Source organism: Tachypleus tridentatus, chromosome 7 (assembly GCF_004210375.1).
Source record: "Tachypleus tridentatus isolate NWPU-2018 chromosome 7, ASM421037v1, whole genome shotgun sequence".
NCBI lineage: Eukaryota > Metazoa > Arthropoda > Merostomata > Xiphosura > Limulidae > Tachypleus > Tachypleus tridentatus.
In genome coordinates, this window is record NC_134831.1 from 13,621,684 (window position 1) to 13,646,235 (window position 24,552).

At 29.9% G+C, this 24,552-nt stretch overlaps 1 protein-coding gene across 3 annotated transcripts in view; it reads right to left on the bottom strand.

Moving 5' to 3' along the window:
* Epg5 (ectopic P-granules autophagy protein 5) overlaps positions 1-24,552 on the bottom strand; it is a 98,678-nt gene that overhangs the window by 22,873 nt on the left and 51,253 nt on the right. For all 3 annotated transcript variants that reach the window (XM_076510385.1, XM_076510384.1, XM_076510387.1), the window contains 12 exons: positions 21,908-22,031; positions 20,725-20,866; positions 19,271-19,442; positions 17,349-17,439; positions 15,978-16,043; positions 12,203-12,345; positions 9,028-9,205; positions 8,342-8,539; positions 4,176-4,307; positions 2,792-2,873; positions 2,050-2,201; positions 321-501 (listed from right to left, as the gene is read on the bottom strand). In XM_076510385.1, coding sequence (XP_076366500.1) covers positions 321-501; positions 2,050-2,201; positions 2,792-2,873; positions 4,176-4,307; positions 8,342-8,539; positions 9,028-9,205; positions 12,203-12,345; positions 15,978-16,043; positions 17,349-17,439; positions 19,271-19,442; positions 20,725-20,866; positions 21,908-22,031 — 1,661 coding nt within the window. The remainder of the gene's footprint in view (positions 1-320; positions 502-2,049; positions 2,202-2,791; positions 2,874-4,175; positions 4,308-8,341; positions 8,540-9,027; positions 9,206-12,202; positions 12,346-15,977; positions 16,044-17,348; positions 17,440-19,270; positions 19,443-20,724; positions 20,867-21,907; positions 22,032-24,552) is intronic.

The following is a 24,552-nucleotide window of genomic DNA, read 5'->3' on the forward strand; positions in this document are numbered from 1 at the left end:
CCCTTAAACTATAAAAATGAAAGAGAAAGAAAATAAGTTAATACTTTACTAAAAATAACAGAGGTTTTATGTTTTTTATTCTAATATAGAAAATAAATTAATATTTTATTAACAAACTTAACAGGTAATAAGTTGACTGCATTACATCAAAATCACATAGGTATAATCATTCTTCAATATAGAACTTAGTCAACGAGTCAGCCTAGAATTCTGCTAAAAAATCAAGTCAGTAACACTGAATTTTCTTATAAAGAATGATATAAAAATGGCTAACTATGGAATATGAGAAAGAACTAAAATAAACATCAAGGTGAACTTACTTTCAACAGTGTTCTGAGTGCTACAAGTAGCTTCAGCCACAACTTGAGCTTCACCTACTGTTCCCAGAAATGTAGACAAAGGTATTATGTATTTCTGATACTTGCCATAGAGTCCTTGTTTCTTCAATTCTTGCCGTTTCTCCCAAAAATACCTCCCTAGTTCATGTAGAGTGTCTTGAAGCTATGATACAAAAAGGCATTAGGTACAAAATACAATAAATATTATCTATCATTTCAGCAAAAACAACATAAGCGTGAACTAAGAAACTACGAATGCAACACGCTAAGATATAACAAACTAAGTTAGTGCCAAATTCATTAATATGAAAAGGGAGGACAATGGTAATACACTACTTATGGTGACTGTTATAGAATACAATCTATAAAATATTTCATAAAAATCTAATGAACTATATTATTGAGTTATTCCATTCTACCAATCACTTGCAGCTACCAGTAAGATGGGATTTTCTGGTAACATTTACATTTTACCATATAATTTTCATATTTCTTTCTGCTTCCATTAAGGAAGCATGGAAGCTCTCAGTAGAACACCTACCTCCACCATGCAGTATTGGTCATGTTTGGATCTGAAAACATAAGAAAATATGGACGTCCATATCTCTGTCATTATCAACAGACACGGACAATTTGGTAGGACAATGAGAAATAATTTTCTTCATGTGTCCACCAAGTTTCATCAGAATACAATCATTTTAGACTGAGTTATAGAGCAAAACAATAGTGTCAAGAATTGGTCTCCATGTTAACACATTAGGATTTTTTACATTTTATGACATTTGACCTTAAAAAAACTACCTAATCACCTCTTACTTGGGTCATAGGCCAAAGCTATTCTAACTTTTGTCCAAATCAATTCAGCCATTTCAGAGATGTCTTACTGACAAACATGTACACACACATTAGCATTACACAGGAATGTAATATAGCTAATGAATTTTTTTTCTCATTGAAATCAATATTTTTAGTTTAATAAAATTTCTCTCTCAGAACACATAACAAACATTAAGAACATATCTCATTTATTTTATGTTTGTAATAGTACTCTATCTGGTAAGACTCAATTATTACATATCAAAACAGTAATCCAACTGAGCAAGACGAGAGACACCATATGTCTAAACAATAATCTAATGTAGAAAGACCACACATATTATACAACTGTATAGTAGCTTGTCCAGAAAGGCTACAGATATTACATGCCTAGATGTTATTCTATCTAGAAATAGTACACATACTATTTTAACCCAAAATGACTACAGATATTACATATTTAGCTACATTATCTACACCACCATTGAAATCTTGATTAAACTTATCTGTAGTCATAGAAGTAATGTTAGTTAATAATGGTGAGCTGGGGCTACCTCAGATATAAGTAAAGGTATAATAGTTTTACAGTATGGAATATAGGAAGTTGTTGGTGTAGAGTTATGCACAAGATGGCCACTTTTAATACACCTCATGTTTTAAATTGACAACACTAGCATATGTATTAAATACTACCCACACTTACAATGTTACATGGTCTCAGAATAGTTAACAGTAACACTGCATCTATAAAATTATCACAATGCTTACTACTGTGCTGTTTTCACACAAAATCTCAAATCACTATCAAAAGCAAAAAAAGAAATGAAGTGCTAGTTTTAAGTTTGATGAAATTAATATATCTGAATATAAAGATAAGAAAAAAAAACAGTATTACTTGAGTTTTTAGAAGTAACTTCTGATTAGAAGCATATTCTCTTATAGTCACACTCAGGACAGCGATATTTCTTTCTCCTGGCTTAACTGTCACACCCAGTGACAGCAGAAAATCATACCAAACATCTACACTTAAGGTGCTGGTATCCATTCCTATAGGATAAAAACACATGTTTGAAATGTTATTACTTTACATTAATATAAAACAGGAGACATTATACATATTTTATAGTAATATGAAAAAGAAGAAAATTAATCATCAGAAGATGAATTACAACAGCAACTTACAGCCATAATAAAAATGTTTTAAAGGCAGACAAGTGTTTGCTTTTCCACCAATAACTTTTATTGATCATAATAAAAAAAAAATGTGTGTAATGCCTGATCATGATAAGAATGATGTTTTGATTTTAAACTATATTTGCTACTACTACTTAAATTTATATAAACGTTTCTTATACAACTTATTGCTCTTGAAAAAAATATACAAAACCTTATTGTTAGATTTTATTAGATAAGTACACTAATTGAACCATAACAGATGCTCCATGACTTGGTTTCCAAATATACATATTTTACTTCTGAACTAAACATTCTCCACAAATCATAATAAAAAATTGCATTCATTGCTAAATATTTCAAGGTATCATTCGAGTACAGAATGAGATATTAGCTTTGTCATAATTTGACTTTAGGTGCAGTGTTTTTAATTATCACTTAATTTAGGAAGAAACTACACTGACCTTTCAGAATAAGTTGGATCACATCTCCATAATGATCAGGAAACTGATACATTGTTAGGAGCCTCAGGTGGTGTCTATACAGCTACAAATATTGGAAAAAAAAAAAATCATTCAATGTGCATAACATATAAGAATAAAATCCATATAAACTACAAATGTTTTTTTCTACTTAATGCCCCTCACAATTCTTAGGCCCATTGATTTATTATACTCATGAGTTCCTGGCATTTAAACCATAATATTTACATTCAATATTCTTTTTACAGCATACTTAAATAAGATGAAACACTTTCCACTTTAAAAGACAAAATTAATTTAAAAGGGTGCTACATTTGTTTTCTGCAAATGTAAAGTTCTGAGATGCAACATGATAAATTAATTCAAAATACACACAAAATTTACTCAGTATGAAAATGACCATAAGACTACAGGAGAAAAAACTATAATTATTTTAATAGTTCAATTACATTGTGTTTTTAAATGTTTCTAACATTATAAATATTTTTAGTTGATTTATTAATGTTCAGTATGCCATAATTTTTTCAGTTAACACTAAAGAAGCTAAACAAAAAATATTTATGTTTTTTAATCATTGTATATATTGCTAGATAATATTAATCTATTATTCAGAATCATAGATTATTTTTCTGCAGGAAAAGTTTCATTTTGAAAAATTACATTTTATGATTCATTAGTGTATACATGCTCCTAAAATTAGCAATTAACATAATTTTATGTTTAAAAAAGAAACAATCAAAATTATCTATAATTCTCGTTTTTTAGAATCAGTTTATTTTATAAGATTTATAGATTTGTCAGTACATTTAATATAATTTTGTGTATCTTGAAATCATAGTATGCTATGTTATACAACAATTGATACAGGTGTGTGTGTTTGACAAAATGAACTGTTCAAACCACATTATTGAAATCATCTCCTTTTTGATTTGGCCTATAGAATTACAGTATATTGATACTCCATGAGAAGTACTTTTTAAGAAAAATAATAATGTGTTCTAAACAAAAACTGACTGGTATCTAAATAATTCTGTATTAAATCACTTGCTTAAAAATAAACATAGTTGTGAATTTAAACATACTGTCAAAACATTGAACAGTAGTATAGTATAAATGCCACTTGTTTTCCCATTTATGGATGCAAACATTTATTTTATTATTAAAGAAGTATTTATTTGTTGTTTATCTGAGGCGAATTCAAAGACCATCTTTTGGACAAAAACTTGCAAATTTAAGATTAATTAATCATACTTTCATTCAGGTAATGTTGAAAGTATTCATGTCAGCTTGTACTTTATTACACTTTATCTGAACACGCATAAAAAAAATGTTACTGGATCAGAAACTTCATGTGTTTTAAACTCACATCAAAGAGTAGCATCATCTGTTCATCAGGTCTGGTACCAATGACAGCTAGGGCTTTTCCGATGATTGTAATAAGGCTTGAAAGTTCTGATAACTTTCTCTTGCAGCATGAAAACCAGGTAGGAAGGTCAAACTTAACAAATAAATGCAACAATTATAACATTATTATGCAAGTTGAATTATAAACAAATCATATTCTGCTCATATAAGCTCTTTTATTGATGTATGTTAACAGTATAGCAAGACTTAAAAAAACAACAACATATATAATAAGGGGGATGGGGTTAATTTGTTCAATCACTACAGTAAGCTTACATTCTTAAGAAAAAAAATTAAAAACTCCAAAGTTCATATAATATAAACAAGTTTGGTTTTATACATATTTCCAAAAGTAGGTAGTTATTTAAGTATTCCATTGTTATCACCACCATCAATCTATGAAAAATTATGCTGAACCTTCCAATATGATGTTCATCCATTTCTAATGTATCCAAAATGTTTCCTACTAAGATATTACTGGGTATGTTGTTTGCTTGTCATAAAAATTTTAGGTTCATTAATTCAATGCATGTTTTCAATTATGAAATTACTATATGTTGTTGCACATTTCCCACCATTTGGAAGTTTCTTTTACAGGTATTACCTATATGTCTCTATTATATTTTTCTCATACAATCCAAAATTTTATCCTTAAAATCAGTAATGAATGAATATTTGTTTTAGAAAATTATAACACAATAGCTGGTACTGTATCTGTGACAGGGATCAAACCCAAAATATCTGCACTGCAAGCCTTTAAGTTTACAACTGAACCACAAGTGACTAAGTTTAAAAGAACAGTATGGGTTAGTTCTGTCACAGGACACAGATAACCATACAGCAAAATCAAATAATACTTAATTTTAATTATTGGAATATTTTAAGATGGAAGACTTAGCCACTTAACTGTGGGAGGCAAGTTAATTTGTCCTGATGTTGTTTGACCGTTTCTGAAATGGGGAGGCCATTTCCTCTGAGCAATTATTTATTCTTTAATAGCTATTCTATGTTGTTTACTGGATGTTTTGGTTATATGACTATGTATTGGTGGTATAATTTAGCAGATTGTAACACAATATCAGGACGAGGTAACTTGTCTTACCCGGGAGAAACACAACATGCAGAAGCTAATCGATTAACTATACTAAATGTTACAGTATTCAGTTGAAATAATTCCCCATTGAGTGATAGTTTAACCACTGGGCATATTCTTGGTTAAGGTGTAAATAATAATAAAAAATATCTATCTGCTCTTTAAATTTTATACACATCCATAAGTCTTACTGTGTCAAATTTATCTACAAAAGACTCAGTACTCTATCAAAACCATCCTGATGAAAACGTCTGGTGTACCAAACCACACTAAAAGAAGCAAAAATCAGAATGAGATTCTAATGTGCACTAATGCAAAAAAGAAGTGAAACCAACCAAAATGATATTCAAACGAGTTGATGCACAATAAAAAAACTTGATCTGCTAAAGTTATGGTAAAAAAGCTATGCAATCCTCTTTTGAGATTAAAATGAGGAAATGAAGATAGGTTGAATGTAGATATTAAAAACAAACTCGTATTTCTCATGGTGTTTGAGACATATCACTAAAATCTATAAAACATACACAAATTTTGTAAACCTGGGGATGATAAAAACAAGTTTCTCTTCGTTACCAATACTCTGTCTCAACAAAGTAACTATACTAGTATATTAAAATAAGGGGCACTAAAACAACTATAACTGTTAAAAGACCATTACAACATCTGTTGTATAAGGGGAACTGAAGAAAACTAAGTAGTAGGTAAGTATGTTACGACTAAATGTCATGGTTAGTAGTCTCACCCAAGCTTAACTACTAGACCTCCTGATATCACATAGCCCTCATCATGACTTTCATGAATACCAGCAGCCGAAATGCTGGGGAATAATGGGCAACTAATACACATGTATAAAACCTAACAGTAAAAATTAGTGACTAGACTGAAATGATGCATAAGCACTACTCATGACAATGACAGCTTTAACTATTTCTCTCTATATTAACATCAAGAGATGGGAAAAGGTCAGTTGAAGTATTAAATGTATCGCTGAATGAGGAAATCCAAAGGGAAGAACTGCTATGAGTAAAGCTAACCACCAGTAAATGAATTATTTATATATTAAATAGTAGGGAATTTTTGAGGAAAACAAAGTGTGTTTTCACCAGAGTGTGTAAAGCCTGAAAACAGAGTGATATTCAAGATATATAGGAACAACGTAAGAATGAATCCCTAAGTGTTACAGCTCCTTCTTCCACCAAAGACCGTGCTCCATGTGACAGCCTTGATTAAAAGCTATGACTCTATAGTACAGTATCCACAGCAAGAATTTTTGTGCAGTGCAGAGAAATCCCTGTTGTTCCATTCCTCTTTATTTTTTACAGTCTATCATTGAGAAATGCATCTCGTGTGTGTGAGAATTTCCAATTGTACTTTCACCTTGCAGAAGAGCTGGCATTACTGTCTTGGAATGTGAAAGTCACATATTACTAGCATCCAACCTGTACAAAGATATTTCCTCATAGTATTGTTGTATCAGCAAGTTAGCCTAATATTACACAGGGTTCATGTTGGAATTTGTTTAAACTCACTGGATGTTTGATGTAAAATTTTTAGTGGGTTTTTCAATCCACATAACTGCTTAGAAAAACTTTTACATCATGATCTGTACAATTTTTTAAATGTTGTATCACTGCAAACATTACAATAAAATGTATGTACTTTGTCACATTTGAAACTAGGCACATATATTGTCCAATGTGATGCCATCTATCCAGTGTTAGATACTATATACCTACATCTTTTTACAGTTAGTATTTCACTTGGTTATACAATTCTGGAGTAGCTAATAAATTCAGCTCCTGTTAAAATTCTTTTTGTTTTTACTTATTTAAAGTTTACAGTATTCCAGTTATAATCACTATTAATTAATATGACTTATTTTTGTTAATTGTCATTTTACTGATTATCACATTTGACTTTAAAAAAAAAATCATGTTGCTGTTTTTAAACCTAAATCTGTGTAAATATTAACTTACAATTTAAAAGGGGCTTCCTATTTTAGTTGCAAGCTCTGTGGCAACTAGCCACCCATGGAATAGACAATGTCTTTTTTTTTTTTATTAAAATAATCTGATGTTAGTTACTGATATCCTTTTATTTCAACTACTCAAACTTCATACCATGAATGCTTTCCTAATCACAAAACAGGACAACTTTATGTCAGAAATTTCTACGAAGTGACCTTCACAGAAGGGATTAATTTTGTATTATCTACACTTCCAGGTTATCAAGCTTCAACTGAATTGCAACAAGATAGCCAAAATGTCTAACCTTTACAGTGACAGATCACAAGAATGGCAAGATGACTGGATGTGCAAATTATTATCCCCCAGACTGTTAACTTAAAAATAAGAAGGTATTCCTCTTTGAAGTAAAATTCCAATATCGAATTCAAATATAGAAGATTTAAGAACTGAGAATAATGCATTTTAAATACAAAGTGATTAGCAGATTATAAGAACAATTATATGATGTAAGAGAGTTACAAAAATAAATTAAAAAATCTCTAGAGAAAACAGAGCAAAAAACAGAACAAGTTTTATGGTATCAAGATATATTCAGCTTCTTAAAATAGCTGAAGAATACAACATATTTTATCATCCAGAGAAAATACTATATGCAAATTTTCATTTAATGGACATATACAAATATTTTGTTTTGAAGCTGAATATCCACATGTGAAACGTGTTAACTACGATTACATATGTAGTGTGTTAAATTTAAATCACACATTCAATGTAATGTATTTAACATAAACACTAACACAAAATAATTTCACTGAGACATTATAAACTAATGTTACTTCAGTATTTCAGAATGGTTCTTTTTGTTCCTTAGATGGAAAAAAATGCTGTGAACCTAGTTTTACTTCCTTTCCCTCTTAATGGTCTGGTCTATAAATACACATTTTAAAAAGTTACAGACAAGCAAAGAAATATTTCTTCTAAATTAATAATTATAATTATGCAGAAAATTACATGAAATATAATTAGTTAAGTTTATGGTATGAATGAACAAACTTTTCATTGTCTTACCTTACTCAACAACACAAAACATGTGTTAACACTTTTCATTGTGATATTGTTGGCTATAAGATCATACATGTGAATATATGTATCTGAGGATGCCAATCGTGGGATGAAGAATGTTGCAACTACGCCCACCAATGTTGGTTTTGTAAGGATGGCTTTCAGTAAGGGTAAACATTGCTTTCCATCATTCACAATAAAGCCCTGGATAAAAAAAACAACAAATAATATAATGCATATACATATGAAACCCAGCAAGAATTAAACAAGACAAAAACACAACCAAACTTGTTAAAATAAAGTAAACCTTCCCCTATTCAAGAACAGATATTACATATATATGTATGTATAATCAGAAGTTGAGACTAACTCAAACTCTAAGCCTAAGTGATTATAGAAACAATTTATCTTTTTTCTTATCAAAACAACTTTAGTTTTCAACCAAGATTTGTAGTTGTAACATAACAAACAAATCAAATGAGGGTTACAAAAACTGCATGCCTATCAAAAGACTAGGCCCACATAGTAGTAAGAAACTAAATATAAGAATATTGTACAGAATAGTATACTAATTCTACTTACATTCGTCACATTTGGTCAACATTTTCTAATCACACAAAAAAATTCTGTTGGAAAAGGAAGAATTTTTAGGTGCTTGTTCTTACTCAGGATATTAAAGAAACACTGCTAACCTGTCCTAAGACATCTAGACATGAAGTGAAAAACTGCTTCGTTGGAGGGTACTGGCAAGTCACATTGTCAATCAAAGACATCTGATGATAAAAAAGAGAAACTCCCATCTTCCGAAGCATTTCTTGTCTGTTGTGGTCTTGGCCATTTTTAATTTCTTGCCATTTTCTCAGTAACATTCTTTCAAACAGAAAATAAAAGCTGGTACACAAGAAGGCAACTGGACAAAAATATTAACAGTTAAACTAATATTTACCAAATACATATTTTTAGGATGCACAATATGGTATAATTAAAGATTCAAAGACATAATAAGTATAATAATCTGAGACAGTAAATATGTACAGCCTAATTCATGCTTTAGAGGGTTATTTTAATTTTTCTTTGAGTATGACTTAGTACGTTATTTTTCATGAAAATTCAGACAATACACTTAGTGACTTATAACTTCTTTTTTTCGTATTTGTACAACAGATCGATAAGAATCATCAGAAAATGTGATGATTTTTTTTTTCTTTTTTTTTAATAGACCAAATGACTAGTTGCACAATGTTCACCTTAGATTGAACACCAGATTTTAACAAAGTAAGCCCAAAAGAAAAGGATTTATTTATGGTATTAGTGGTACAATATTGTTCTTTCTGAAACAAAATATTCTTAATTCTTTAACGATACAATAGCTGAACAAAATATAAAAGATGAATTCACAGGTTTAAAAATAATTGAAGTTTCCAGGTATGCTTATGAGGATAGTAAATAAAATGTCACATTATCTGTGCTTTAACATAAAATAAACTACCAATACTACATTGTTAGCATGCACTGAATGCCATGGGACTCCAATTATAAAATGAATACATTGACAACTGATGCACTGAAAAAAGAAACAGTGAATAATATTTACACAAATATAACTTGTTTCAGTACATTTTATTATCTCAAGATGCAAAAGTAATGTTATAACTGACACTTCATATGCAAGGAGAGTTTTTTTCCAGAGCTTATAACAAAAATTACAGCATCAATAATCATACCATTATCACCAATGAACTGCAGCATTTCAAATTGTTCAAAATTATGAGCAACGTAAAACTTTCATTACAGGCATCTTTTTCTGTGCATGTTATGAGGATTTAATTAAAGTACTTTAGTATTACTGCATATGAATAAAACTGACATAAAAACATATCTAATAATCCAAATTTTAATACAAGTTTTAAGTTTCTTAAAGCAATATTAAAAAAAAACGATCTTTAATTTCCCCTAGTATAAGAACTCTGACATTTGCTCTCTAATTTATTTCCCATTGCTCTGAGAAGTATGAAATCTAAATTAATTAGTCATTATAATACTGTTATCAATTTTATAGCCTTCAATCACATTTGGTTACAATGCCATAAAATAGACAATCAGTCCCCTCTTGCCACACCCACCTTTCACACCTTCATTTTCAAAAATTGTTAACAATCTCTCTGATGTTTAGTACTGTATTATTTATAACCAATAGGAAGTCAAGGTTTTTAATCTATCAAATCACATATTATATTATATTGATTTCTGTACTGAGAACTGTTTATTTTGCTTCCAGTTCAAACTTCATTCCCACATGATATACGTTAACAAGCTTAGCTGAATTTTTAATAGCCCTTGCTGCATAAAATAAAGAAAAATTATGTCGGTTATGAGACATTATCTGCTTTTTGCTTGTTATCAAACTATTCATTGGTGCATTATTTAATTAAATTAAATGCTAATTAATGTACTTATACCATGAGTATAAAAAAGTAAGGTTAAATTTCATCAACAGTCGATAGTCAAGAAAAAGAAACCCAGATAAGTACTTTATTTCTTGTTTTTACCTGTATTCTTTATTTATTATTATAAAGTAAATAATATGTAAAAATTAGAAACATTTTAGGTCAGATAAAATAAATAATAAAACATTTTACACAAGTAGCTTGTGAGTGGCCAATGCATTATATACTTTGATACAGCAACATGAGCTACATGTTCATCAGGTGATATAAAACTTTCATGGAGGAATATGGGTTAGACACAGCTCAAAATGCAATAAAACAATAACATTTAAGTTGAATAAGATGTATACTATTGCGAGTTTTAAAGCTATTTTGGACAAAGATATGTAGATTCATGTTTCAATTTGAAGTAATTCTAGAAAAATAAATAGGTTAATTTAAATTTAAGTTTTGTTTTGGACTTTTGGTGTTTACGAGGTTTATCAAATTAACCAACTTTGTACTGTACAGAGTTAGGGTAGAAAAAATAACAGATAAAATATGAAGTTTCAGAGGGAAAAAAAGTCTGAAATCTATTCAGGATGTTTAAGAATTAAGCAAATGAAATCTGAGATTTTTTAAATAAAGAAAAGTGTTTTTAATCTTGACATGAAAATCACTTTGCACTCAAAGTAGTCAACATAATGGCTCCACATGTTCAAAGGGAAAGTTTTGTGAAAATACTCATTAAAATTTTCAGTTTTTTTGTTTAAAATGATTTATTGATTACTGAAAGATGTGTAAAATTCTGTGAAAATACACAAAACATATAAGAAGATTTAGTATGGAAACTACAAAGATCACTCCAGGGTCGAGAACTTAAGATGATTCAAGCCCATAGTAAGGCAATTAGTAAATGGTTGTGCTCACATAACTGTTTTCCAGAAAATTCTCTATTAAGAAGTCACTGAGAAGTACAACTATTAATTTTAGCAGGGAGTAAGTGTAAGTCCGGTCTGCAATAGTTTAAAGGAAATATACCCCTCATTAGAAGCCTGTGTAATAGCAGCAGCAACAAAAACAAAACATGACTAAGCCTCTAAGCACATAAAGAAATGGTGAAAAAAGCATGCAAGAACAAAATCAAAAATGTTTATACGAAAAAAAAAAAAATGTTGATGAATGACCATTCTGAAATAATATGGAAATTTTGAAACAAGACAAAAAAAGACTGGGTTTCACTCTACTTGAAGACATAACTTTTACTACAATAATCAGCAGGCTAGTGTGTTCAAATTACACTATATTAAAGATTCAAAGACAGAAAATACACTGTAGGAAATATATATTATTAGAAACATAAAGGAAGGTAGTGTGAAACATATCAATAACTATCAAAACCACATATACACAGATAAGAAATGGAATACTTATGACATACGTGACACAGTTTTCTGTATGCACAGCAACAGTGCAGACATTCTGGGGTGGAGGTTGCAACATTTTGGTTAAGAGGTCAAACTGCTCACTGCGGTTCATCTCCATTTCATACTGAAACCTTCCAAGGAGTTTTGCTTCACAAAACTAAGAAAAAAATAGTAGTAATTTAGGTTTCTTATCAATACTGTAGTCAGTTTGAAGGAAAGAATGGTATTATTTATTACACATTTTGTAACTGCAACTCAATGAAAACCAACTATGCTGTTAGAGTTAAGATAGGAGAATACAATAGGTAAAATACACGATTTTACCACGAAAAAAAAACACTTGATATTTATTGAGGAGATTCTAGATATATATAAATGAAATATCAAAACTGTAAAATGAAAAGATTTTTATTTGTAACATGAAAATCACCTTGCACTCAGGGTGATTCGATGTGGATATTTACAGGCAAATATTTATTAGAAATACTTCATTAAAAGTTCTGATTTTTTTTGTGTACATCAGACTTATAATGTTTACATTGTATTTACAAATCCTTGAGTGTGCATAAAAAGTCTTCAGTCATTGATGACATTTTTACTAATAACTTTCACACATTTCAAACTTCACGTACAAATAGGATTTCAGGAAATTCTTAAAACTTCAACAGCATTTTGAAATACAACATTGCTATCATTTTTTGTTGTTTGAAATTAAGCACAAAGCTAAATATTATTCTATTTGTGTTCTTCCCACCATGGTTGTTGAAACCTAATTTCTAGCATAGTAAGTTGTGCCACTGGGAGGCACTATGAGTTATAAGTGTCTTGTATTAATAGAACATCCTGACTGTTACCTTGTATATAGTAAATGGAAAACAAGCTAAATTTAAAACAAACAAAAACTATATGTACGTAAAACTATCTTAAAATAATTGTTGAAACTGAAAATGTAAAGCCATCAAAGCTGACAGATAAGTAACTATGCATATTATCAAAAATAAGGAAACATCATGTGCACAGTGGCAACCAAGTGCAATAAAGAGGTTGTATTTAATGCTTTTATTTTTATGGCAAAATCATCATTCTCTAATTACTTTTACCGTGGACAAGGTTTTAATCAGTGATTTTAGTTTTAACAAGTAAAATAATAATTCCTTGGAATGGAACAACCACCAGATTCAATCAAGTATAATCAGAGGGTACTTACCTCAATAGATTATCTTAGAATATTACCTACAGGGGGTGGACAAACAAAGAAAAAAGTTGCTTTCCTTGAAAATGTTATTAATTTGTTACACCTTTTATTAGATAACAGAAAAATATATAAAACTATATGTGTTGAGAACATACTCAATGAGATCTGTTCAAATATGATCTCAAATCCTAATTTTAACACTAGCTTTTGTAGATACTTGAACTTTTCATGGTTTTATTTACAGTTTATTGCTAAAAAAAAAAAAAGAGCTCTTCTTATTCTAATTAGCCTACAAAACGATTAAATAAGTTTCTCTGAAATTGCAGAGTTGACAAAAGATATCTTAGAAATAAAATAACTTATGTTATTGAATGGCCAGGTAAATTATATCAATTCAATTGCAAATTTATGGGCTGAGTTAAATTGATTAATGAAAGGTCTCAAGTCAAACATGGAAGATGAGCTTTTTGAAGTACTCAAAGAAGTGTGGCAGTCAATCACTTAGGAATATCTACAAAAAGTTATTGAGAGCTTGTAACATCAATGTAAAGCACTACTGAAATACAAGGCATGCTGACTAAATATTAGCTTGTAAAACTGGTTTGTGTTATTCTGAGTTTTATTTTTATGATAAATTATTGCAGATAAACTTTTGATTATTTTATAGACTAATTTGAACAAAAGACATAAGAAACTACAGTAGGTGCACAACATTTTTATGAGAATATGTACCTAAAATCATGAAAAGTTTAGATATTTACAAAAGCCAGTGTTAAAATTAGGATTTGTGACAATATTTGAACAGATCTTGTCAAATGTGTTCTAATAGAATGTGTTACCTAATAAAAAAAAAATAACAACAAATTAACAACATTTTCAAGGGAGTCACTTTTTTTGTTTGTCCACCCCCTGGATATGTATGGTAATATCTACTATGTAACCTGATAATAGCAATTGGATATCTAAACTCTAAACAAAATTACTATTTTTCTCACCTCTACAAATTACTATAGTTAATACTTAACATAAAGTTAAATACAAAAAATTTTTATACTTCAATGTTCTTGAATTACTGGCAAAACAGTTAAAACTAATTTTATTTACAAGGTAGAAGTGATATTTTTTCAAAGATTACATTTGAATCAATAGCCTAAACTATCATGTCCAACAAAATGGTATAGACTGTTTGGCATAGGTATTATTAATTTATTTATTTTGGAAGAAATATTTCATGATTGTTTAGTTTTTCTTTATAATAAAAAAGCTCAAAACAGACAATTAATAGAATCATTGATGTTGAGGGTATAGATATTTCTAGAACTTGTCAGTAAGAAATATAAATAGCAATGACCAGGAAAGAAATTAGAGAACAGAAAGAGTTTTTTGGTCAGAAAAAAGTTATAAAATGCATGATTGCTTAATACTGTAGGAGTAAACAGCCTAACAGTTAATATATTAAAGAGAAATTAACAGTTTTCTGACATTTTAGTAGAATAATTTGACTCATCAAAGGGTGTTATAAAGCAACTGAACCTGCTTGTATGGAATTTGATAAAAACAGACATTATCTGAAAGTAGATCTGCATGCAAAAAGCATCTGGAAAAGCAGACAAGCACCGTTAAGTTTAGAACACAACTGTGGTAACTCATGAGCTAGCTAGTGAATTATATACTGATATTTATTTGAAACACAGAAAAACATAATTTGGGTTGTCAACGAGATTCTGAAACAACTGAATTACTCTACGTGGACTTTTGACAGGAAGAAAATAACTGTATAGTATTTAAAATACATCTACAATATACATAGTGTAAAGAATAATTTGAACGTATGTTTAAGTTGTCTTGAATATATTATTTTAAAACAAGGAGGGTATATTGTTCATTTATCATCAATCAGTCACAGAAACCAAACATAGAAGAATCCTCAGTCCAATCCCATGTATTAACTTACTATATATATAGTAAGTTACTAATTTTATCTGGTTATTATGATGTATTTGCTTGTTTGTAATTGAGCACAAAGCTACACAGTGGGCTATCTGAGCTCTGTTGAACACAGGTATCGAAACCTGGTTTCTAGTGTTGTAAGTATGCACACATACCAATGTGTTACTGGGGGGCAGGTGGTTAGGAGGTCAGTCAAACTGACCAATCCTGTACAAAGATAAGATAAAGAAAATAAGATATAAAATATAAAGTTTTATTGAAAGAAAAAGCTTGTATTTATTTAGGAGGTTTTAGAGATTAAATGAATGAAATTTGAGATTTTTAAGACAAAGTATTTTTAATCTTAATTCAAAATTCAATCTGCACTTCGACTAGTGAAAAAATATGTCCGTGGACAAATCTTTTGTAAAAATTCTTCATTGATAAAACTCGTTTTTTTGTGTATAAATTACATGCAATGTTTACTAAAAGTCTACAAAATTTTGTAAAGATTGACATATTGTATTAAAAGATATGGCATGAAGCCTGTAACAACAACAAAACGTTATGAAGTCAGTCCCTTGTGAGAGAGTTAAGATGTTAAAGAACCAAAAAATAATACAAATAAATATGTCTGAAAAAAAAGTATATTGGTATAATCCCACCTGGATCCTAACGGCTGCTGGACCAGAACATTTCCCATGCTCTTCACAAGCTACATGCAGAACAACCTGAAATTTGAAAATTAGAAATACATCACTAAAATGTCTTACATAACCTATTATTTGTTTGCTTGTTGAATTTTTCACAAAGCTACATGAGGAATATCTGCACAACCTATCCCTAACTTTAAAGTGACAGATTAGAGAAATTCTAATCTACTCTTGTTCTTTCAATTTGTTCTTATTGAGGGTCACCAAAAAGGAGTGGAATTTCCTGAAACCCATACTAATCAGTGGCTCGTTTGTTTTGTTTTTCTTAATTTTGCGCAAAGCTGCATGGGGGCGATCTACACTAGCCATTCCTAATTTTGCAGTGTAAAACTAGAGGGAAGGCAGCTAGTCATCACCACTCACTGCCAACTCTTGGACTACTCTTTTACCAAGGAATAGTGGGATTGACCATCACATTATAATGCCCCCAAGGCTGAAAGAGCAAGCATGTTTGGTGCGACGGGGATTCAAACCCATGACCCTCAGATTATGAGTCAAACACTTTAACCAACCTGGCCATGCCAAGCCAGTGACACATGTTGAACAGCACGACAGAATGGGTTTCATATGTATGTGTACAAACACAAACACACACACATTTTAATTTTAATGATTCTTGTAATGTATTTTATAACCATTCATTTAAATCAAATGTTTCAAGAATATGTAATCCATTTATATAAATATAATAATAAACTTTTCATAAAATGCAAAAAAAGTTAATTATAATTTTACCATTGAGCATACACAGATTTTCATTTTATAATTATAAAAACAAAATAAATTACCAAAGGGTTAAGGGCAACCATATATTGCTGTTGTTGTTTATTGTATTAGCAAGTTGTGAATTATATTACAGTTATGCCTTATTCAAAATATGCAGTTTCTTGTGTACCACCCTGTGCACTATTTAACAATGTGCATCATCAAAATCAAACCTTACACACTTAGGCCTGAAGACAGATGAAATTTATCAGCATTAAGCTTTCTAATATGAAAATAAAAAATTGTTCACATAAATTAAATTTGTAGTTAGTTATTTTATTGTTATTATCATCCATGTAACAAATCTCAAAGGATACTCATGTCGCATTCATCTTAAAAGAATCACCAGACTTTTATTCCTCTGCATAAGACCAGTTGATGTTGATGTTTTTATGCCCTAGAGAATATGTTCATCTGGCCCTTAATAACATTTGGACAATCTGGTTGTCTAAAACTTCATTCAAGTGTGTTTAAGGGCTACTGATAATTTCAAAATAAATTTCATTCTTCAACCATAAACTTCTCTTAAACAACATATATAACTTTTAGTTTACATACCTCAGCATCCTCATTTCTATATAGCTGAGGAACCAACTCAAGATATGTACAGTCAAGAGCCAGTAACTTGGAGCTCTGAGAAGAAAAATTCCTAAGGATAGAGGATAAACATTCTACAAAGTTAGTATGTGAGTAAAACTAACAACACCAACAAGAATATGTTAACTAAATCTAAACAATACAATGATGTAAAATGAGGAATGCACATGATAGTAATATATCATCAAATTTGCAATTTAGACTGGTTTACCAACAAACTAATTAATAGAATCAGTATTCCATCAAAGTAGTGAGTGAGACTGGTATATCACGAAAATATCAGCATACCATCAAACTGGTTAGTGAGTTTCGTTTTGCAACACACTCATAAGTGAGATTGATGCACCAAACTAATGAGCTAAATCAATGTATCATCAAACTAGTGAATGAAACTGGTATATTATCAAACTAGTGAGTGACACTGATGTATCATAAAACAAATGAGCAAGTAGTTTATACCAAACCAGTGAGAGATATTAGTACACAATGAAACTGGCATGTGAGGTCAGTGTACTAACAAACTATTGATGAGAATGGTACACTGAACTAGTGAATGAGATTGAGTTACCATCAAACTTATGAGTAAAACTAGCAAGCAATATTGATATACTGTCAAACTTTCAAAACATAAAATAGGTAATTTCTTAATATTTTTGATACAATAACTTACCTAATTAATGGATTTAACATAGACTTTGAGGAAGTTGTTCATGCAACTAAATTATTTTTTTTAACAAATTCAGACACAACCACCTCAAGATTTAATATCAAGCAGTCATAAAACTGCTACTGTTTTATGTTACATATCGTAAAAAAGTTTCACAAAATTACATTTTGATAGCATAAACTTCATAATGGAATTCCAAAAAATTCTTTAACAAAAGAAATTAAACATTTGTTTCAATTTTATTTCAAATTTCTTAACTAGTTCTTTTTAATACTTTCCCCAGCTTAAGCTCCAATAAGTAAATATCTTCATATAACAGCAGAACGATAAAATTTATTGTGTTAATACTTAAAAGTAACAGAAAAAATACTTAAAAATTCATGTACTTTATTCCATTACTGAATATCAAAAAACACAATGCAGTCCTATAAAACAGATATGCAATATTACTGATACAGTATGTTAAACATTAAAGTAATATCACAGTGAATTCCAGCTATAAACATTGGCATATACTTTTAATGCCAAACTTGTTCAGATGGTCACAAACACTTACATATACATAATGGTATATATTTAACTTGCTCTTTCTGTTAGAAACTGTTAATATTCCCACAGCTTGTATGTTTATATTCTTTTTATTTATACTTTTCTAGTATTTCATATTTTCCTTCACCACTTTTTAAAGAAAACTAAGTGTTTATCAAAAGACACAGTCGAATTGCAACTACAAACTTTTGTAGGGTTTCACTTAAAAAAATATTTCAACATAGAAAATTACTGTAATATTTCTTGTTTGTCTGTTTTCACAAAAAAGTTACTCAAAGCTACCTGCGCTAGCTATCCATAATTTTGAATTGACAAAGCTAGTCAACAGTACCCATTGGCAATGCTTAGGCTACTCTTGTCTGGCCAAACAGTGGGGTCTGACAGCAACCCTTATAAAACCCTCAATCTCAAAGTATGGACTGAATTTTTGTTTGTTGGTAATGGGACATGAATCCTGGAATCACAGATCAATAATCTAGCACATTAAATACTGGTTCAAATGTGGTCTCCAACTTTTGTTAATATCTGTCTTTGTGATCACTTTGTTTTACTGCTATGTATAATTCTGTGTGATAAAAATGTTTTAATATCTATACTAAAACATCTGACTTATAAAATTTAAATACAAATTTCTAAGAATTCAACAAAGTAAAACATTTGTATTCACCGAGCTTGGTCACAAAAAATATTTAGATCATTTTTCACTGTTGTTTCCAGTACATCATCACTCTGAAACATTCCATCTGTCACTTGAGGAACAGGTGGCTTTAGTTTAGGAATAACTGGTGGGGGTAAAGGATCATCATAGGAACGAAGTCGATTCAAGATACGGGCTGTTGCTGGAAAAACGTGAAAAAAGAGAATTTTTACCTTACATCTCAACTGAAGTGAAAAGTGATTAATTTTAACAACATTCAGTTTCAGTCTGTATTTTAGCAGCTAAACAAATTACAGTTCAAGGTTTCATTTCCACATTCACTGCTATACAAAAATACCATTCTCACTTTTTTGCTACAAGGTATTTCACAAGTCCCTAATATTTTAATTTTTTCAATTTTTTAAAATAAATTTAAAAAATTGTATATTTATAGTTTTCACTATCAACATTGAGTATGCTCAACATGATATACCATTTCTGAATAAGGTGAGATTAAATAAAGTTATTATTGTTAAAAAAAAAAGACTTAAAATATTACTAGATCTTTCTAAAAGAGAACAGTTGTGCATTGAAAATTTTCCAAGTCAAAAAAATATTAAGCATAACACAAACATACAAACTTTTAAAATTGTCTTGGACGAGCAAAACCTTGTTTGCCCACTTCCCCGATTAGTTCTTGTAGCTAATCACAATTTATATAATTATCTAGTATTTCTCCAGATTCCTTATGCATTTCTGAAATAAATAAACTTACGTTTGGTGGGTCTAAAGATGGATGAATTACAAGTGTTTTGCTGTTACAAGCAATTAAAACTAATTCTGAAAATTAGATTTTTTGCTTTTTTCTCTTGAAACCAACATATATTATTTTCTTTATTACAGTTTTTTGTAATTTTTTTTTATTTGTAATTAAATATTTTTGGTTATTCCTCAAAATTAAAATTTTATTAGCATTTCTTTTTTGACAAGCTGCATTGAATAAACTATACATACATCAACTAAATGGTTTATTTTAGATGTCAAATTGAAAGTTTCACATCCACATCCAACTACCATCTCCCCCACCATCACCAATATCCCAAAACATTTTTTGTGCTTGAATTAGTTCAATTTCACAAATTAACGTATATCAACAAATCATATACATTATTTTATGCCGTATCACATTTCTTGATGAATTAATTTTTTATATGCCTTAAGTCATTTTCTTTGTTCAATATAGGTCATTGTTCAAACATAACAGACTACAATTTAAAACTATACATTACATACATGGAAATCAAATTCTTCAATGAAAACAAAAGGCTTGAAATGTGTTTCTTAATTTGTAATTAAAACATTGAAAACAAAGAAAAATTATGTACCATATTAATAATGGCTAAAATTCTGAAGCTTAAACAAAAAGAACACAGAACAGCCTTCCAACTAATTAGTCTGAGAATATTAAACCAGAATACCCCAACCTGAATCATCTTCTTGTGTATGAGATCTGCCACTAGACACAATTTGACAGCAAAGAGACTTCTTCTCTGTTTCCCAGAGAAGTCTCAAATCATCTACATCTTTCTGGACTTCTTCCCAGTTAATAAATTCTAGCCATGATTCCTGAAAAAGAAAGCAGATGAAACAATTATTATAGGATAAACCCCAGCATGTTAACTTACACCGAAGTTGTTACCTCCAGCCAAGTGTACACCATTTTATTAGTGATGCTGTTGTTGTTATTAAGTTCCATGAACAGTTAGGTTTCTGTAGTGTTTCAAATACAAATATTCAAAACTCAGACAACAATAAAGCTTTAAAATATGTAACTTGATTTTCAAAGATACACTAGTGTAAATTTATAAGATGAATTTTAAAGTAACTGTCTATTATATGCTATTATTTTCAAGATTAAATGGCTATTTTAGCAGCACCATACAAGTGGTTTTAAAACCAAATAAACTCATGTTTTAATTAACTGAACTTAAACAACTGTAAATAAATGCATTGTGCTAAGTGAAAAAATAAGGGTTAAAATTGGATTAAAATTGAACACCTCTCCATTAACAGGTTTATTAATTACACATCATTGTAAGTATCCTAATAAATCTGTAATCCTTAAAAAACTATAACTGTTTTCCTATATTTTGCATATTCGTTTTAAGTATGAAAGACAAAAAAGAAAGAAGTAGAGAGCCCTTTCAAACAGAGTTTAACAAAAAGTACTGTTTACTCCTGTATTCCTGTTTATTATTAGGATTCATAATGTTTCTTTTCACGTGTTGTTCCCAAGAAAACTGCTCATAGTATAGACAAAATTTGTTGCCTTGTTGCTTATTGTAACAGTTTTTACCATTGATAATATATCTAGTGGAGCTTAGCTTGAATATCCCAATTACGGTTAAATTCTGATCAAAACAAGCTACTTACATTGATCAGAGCTAAATACAGCTAAGCTAACATTCCATATTTACTTATAATGCTTAGAATGTACTAATCTGTCAGTTCGGTACCTTTGCTGTTCGCAATATTTTGGGTTAACATTGTAAATAAAGCCAAGAACAATCTAAACTTGGGCTAACTCAGCACCACTTCTTACACCATAATCTTGTTCTGTTGTTGCTTTAATTGCATAGTATGTAATACCAGGTACTTGTATCCTACCTGGTTATCCTGTAAAATAATGTTCAACAAGTCAGGGTTGTACTGTGGAGGAAGAGTTGTAATACAAAGTTTGGGGTCATGGAGCCTTGGTTCCTCAAGCCAAAGACTGAAGGTACGATACAACCTGTAATATTAAAACATCTCAGATAAAGCAAGAAATTTTAAGAACTTCTGCATTTTGGCTGGTATTAGAGATATTTCATACAAACTATGTAAAAACAGCAATATACACACACACACATAAACAGCTGTAATGGATTTTGTAAACTGTGTTCAGGAAAAGCAAGTTAAATGTAATACTTTTAACTTTAACTTTCATCAGACAGTGACACGAGCTTTGAAAAGTGACATAATAAGAGTGCAAGCAACAACTAAAAAGGAAAAAAAAAAGCATCTAGTAGGTTAGAAACACTGCTGAAAACAAGAGGTGGTGGACAGCAAAATCAAATGTACAAAACTCTTCTAGCAGTGAGTATGAACAACACACCTAATAAGTCATTAGCAAGTGCCTTTACAAACAATATGAGCCAACCAAATTACTCTACAGTAAAAAAAACTGTAATGCAAATTCCATTTCCATTCTTTGTGTATGATATGAGAAAATTCAAAGATAAAACAATAAAAAACTACTTATGCATGCTAAAAGGGTTATGATTTGTTAAATTACAGATACACATACACTGGATATCTCACAATGTGTGTGTGTTTTCTTATAGCAAAGCCACATTGGGCTCTCTGCTGAGTCCACCAAGGGGAATCGAACCCCTGATTTTAGCATTGTAAATCTGTAGACGTACTGCTGTACCAGTAGGGGACAGAATATCTAACAAAATGTCTATGTGTCTGTGGTAGGTTACAAGAAACTGACAGTTTATGGCGCCTAATTCAAAACCAAAGGAATGTTGTTTCTACCTTAAGTAAAACTGACATTTAACCATTCCAAATATTATGTTATACAATACATCATTTGAAAGATGAAAACCTCGAGTATCTATTGGTTATAGATAACATATAATTAAACATACAAGAGAACTATGCTAACAAAAGAGAGCACGTGACAGATCAGTGTGGCAGGAGGGGTATGATTTTCTATTCAATAGCTTTGTAATTAAACAAAGTTAAAGACTATAATAAATATGGTTTGTCTGAGCAATACGATTTTATACAGTAATTTACATTTAATTTCATACTTTTGTAAGGGGTGGTAGATAAAATAAGGATGACAACATTTAATAGAAAATGTGTCATGTGTCACACTAGAGGAAAATTAGATTTTTATTAAATACTGACTTGTAGAATTAAGAATTTAAAACTTATATGTTATTAAAATATGGATTATTAGCTAAGATTTTATACTATTTTAATTGATATAACATGAGTAAAAAGTAGTTTATTAAAATTTGGAATGTAAAACACTAAAACTTTGTGTTATGTGCAGTAAAAGATGTTCATGGTGACAGGGTTAACTCCAGACTATTGTTTTCATGAGGCAAATGAGACATTTGAAACATTCTTTCTGATTTTGCCCATTAAACCCTTCCAATGAATAAAAGTTACTCATCTAGAGTTGTATTATTTAACTCAAACTACCATAAGGAATAGAAATGCTTTTCTCCAATGTTTGAAATACACAGCTCAGAATAAATCCAAAACAGTCAGCAAAAACATCTTCAATGCCTTCTATAAAGTACTTATTATAATACATAACATGTGAATGAATAAATTTGAGCAAATTATTATTTAAATTATTTCACACAACTTATGGAAGGGATTCAAACACCAAATAAAACTATAACTGAAATATTTAGATTTAGATGTTTTTTTCAATCTTTTTTATAACTAATATTTGTTTTGGATGAAGTAATAAAAACAAACAAAGTCACCTGAATTCTTGCACCTAAATGTTACTTATAAACAGAAAAAAAATTAACATTTTAATGGGAAGTAGGAGCTGTTGCTGCTATAAAAAATAAACAAACAAGTGATACTAGCTGGATAGATTTTAAATAATTTCTATCCCTGCTTTTGTTGGTAAATTCAGACTGTTTCATTTGGCTATAATATTGTAACAATGATGAAACTTGCACCAAGTTGTCATCATGGGATATTTGTAACTGCTTGTAGTATTGTTGGCTGCTTTGTTTGCAACAGTATTTTGGATGTTTCTCATCTAAATATGTTATAGCCAGACTGGCAGTTAAATTATACTTAGGTTTTACTCTTATATTTTGGTTTATTATACATTATTTGTTTTAAAATTTATACTTGAAAGGCTTAACAATCTTTACAAAATAACTGAAGTTTTGTCTCATTCCTCATTGTGTGTGTGTGTGTTTTTCTTACAGCAAAGCTACATTGGGCTATCTGCATGGTAAATCGGAAGACATACAGCTGTACAAGCGGGGAGCACCTCATTGTCACATCACCATATAAGTACAAAACAAAATTTGTCAGAGAATAAAGTATCTTTGCTGATTTTACCATTCTGTTGCTCATGGACACACCTTTAAGTACATCAACATAAGTAATTAATGATGAAGAATACGAAAGAAACATAAAACATTAAAAATAAACTATGAGTGAAAAGATAAGAGCATGAAATCACACATGACCCAAAGATAATATTTTTAGATTATTCAATGTAG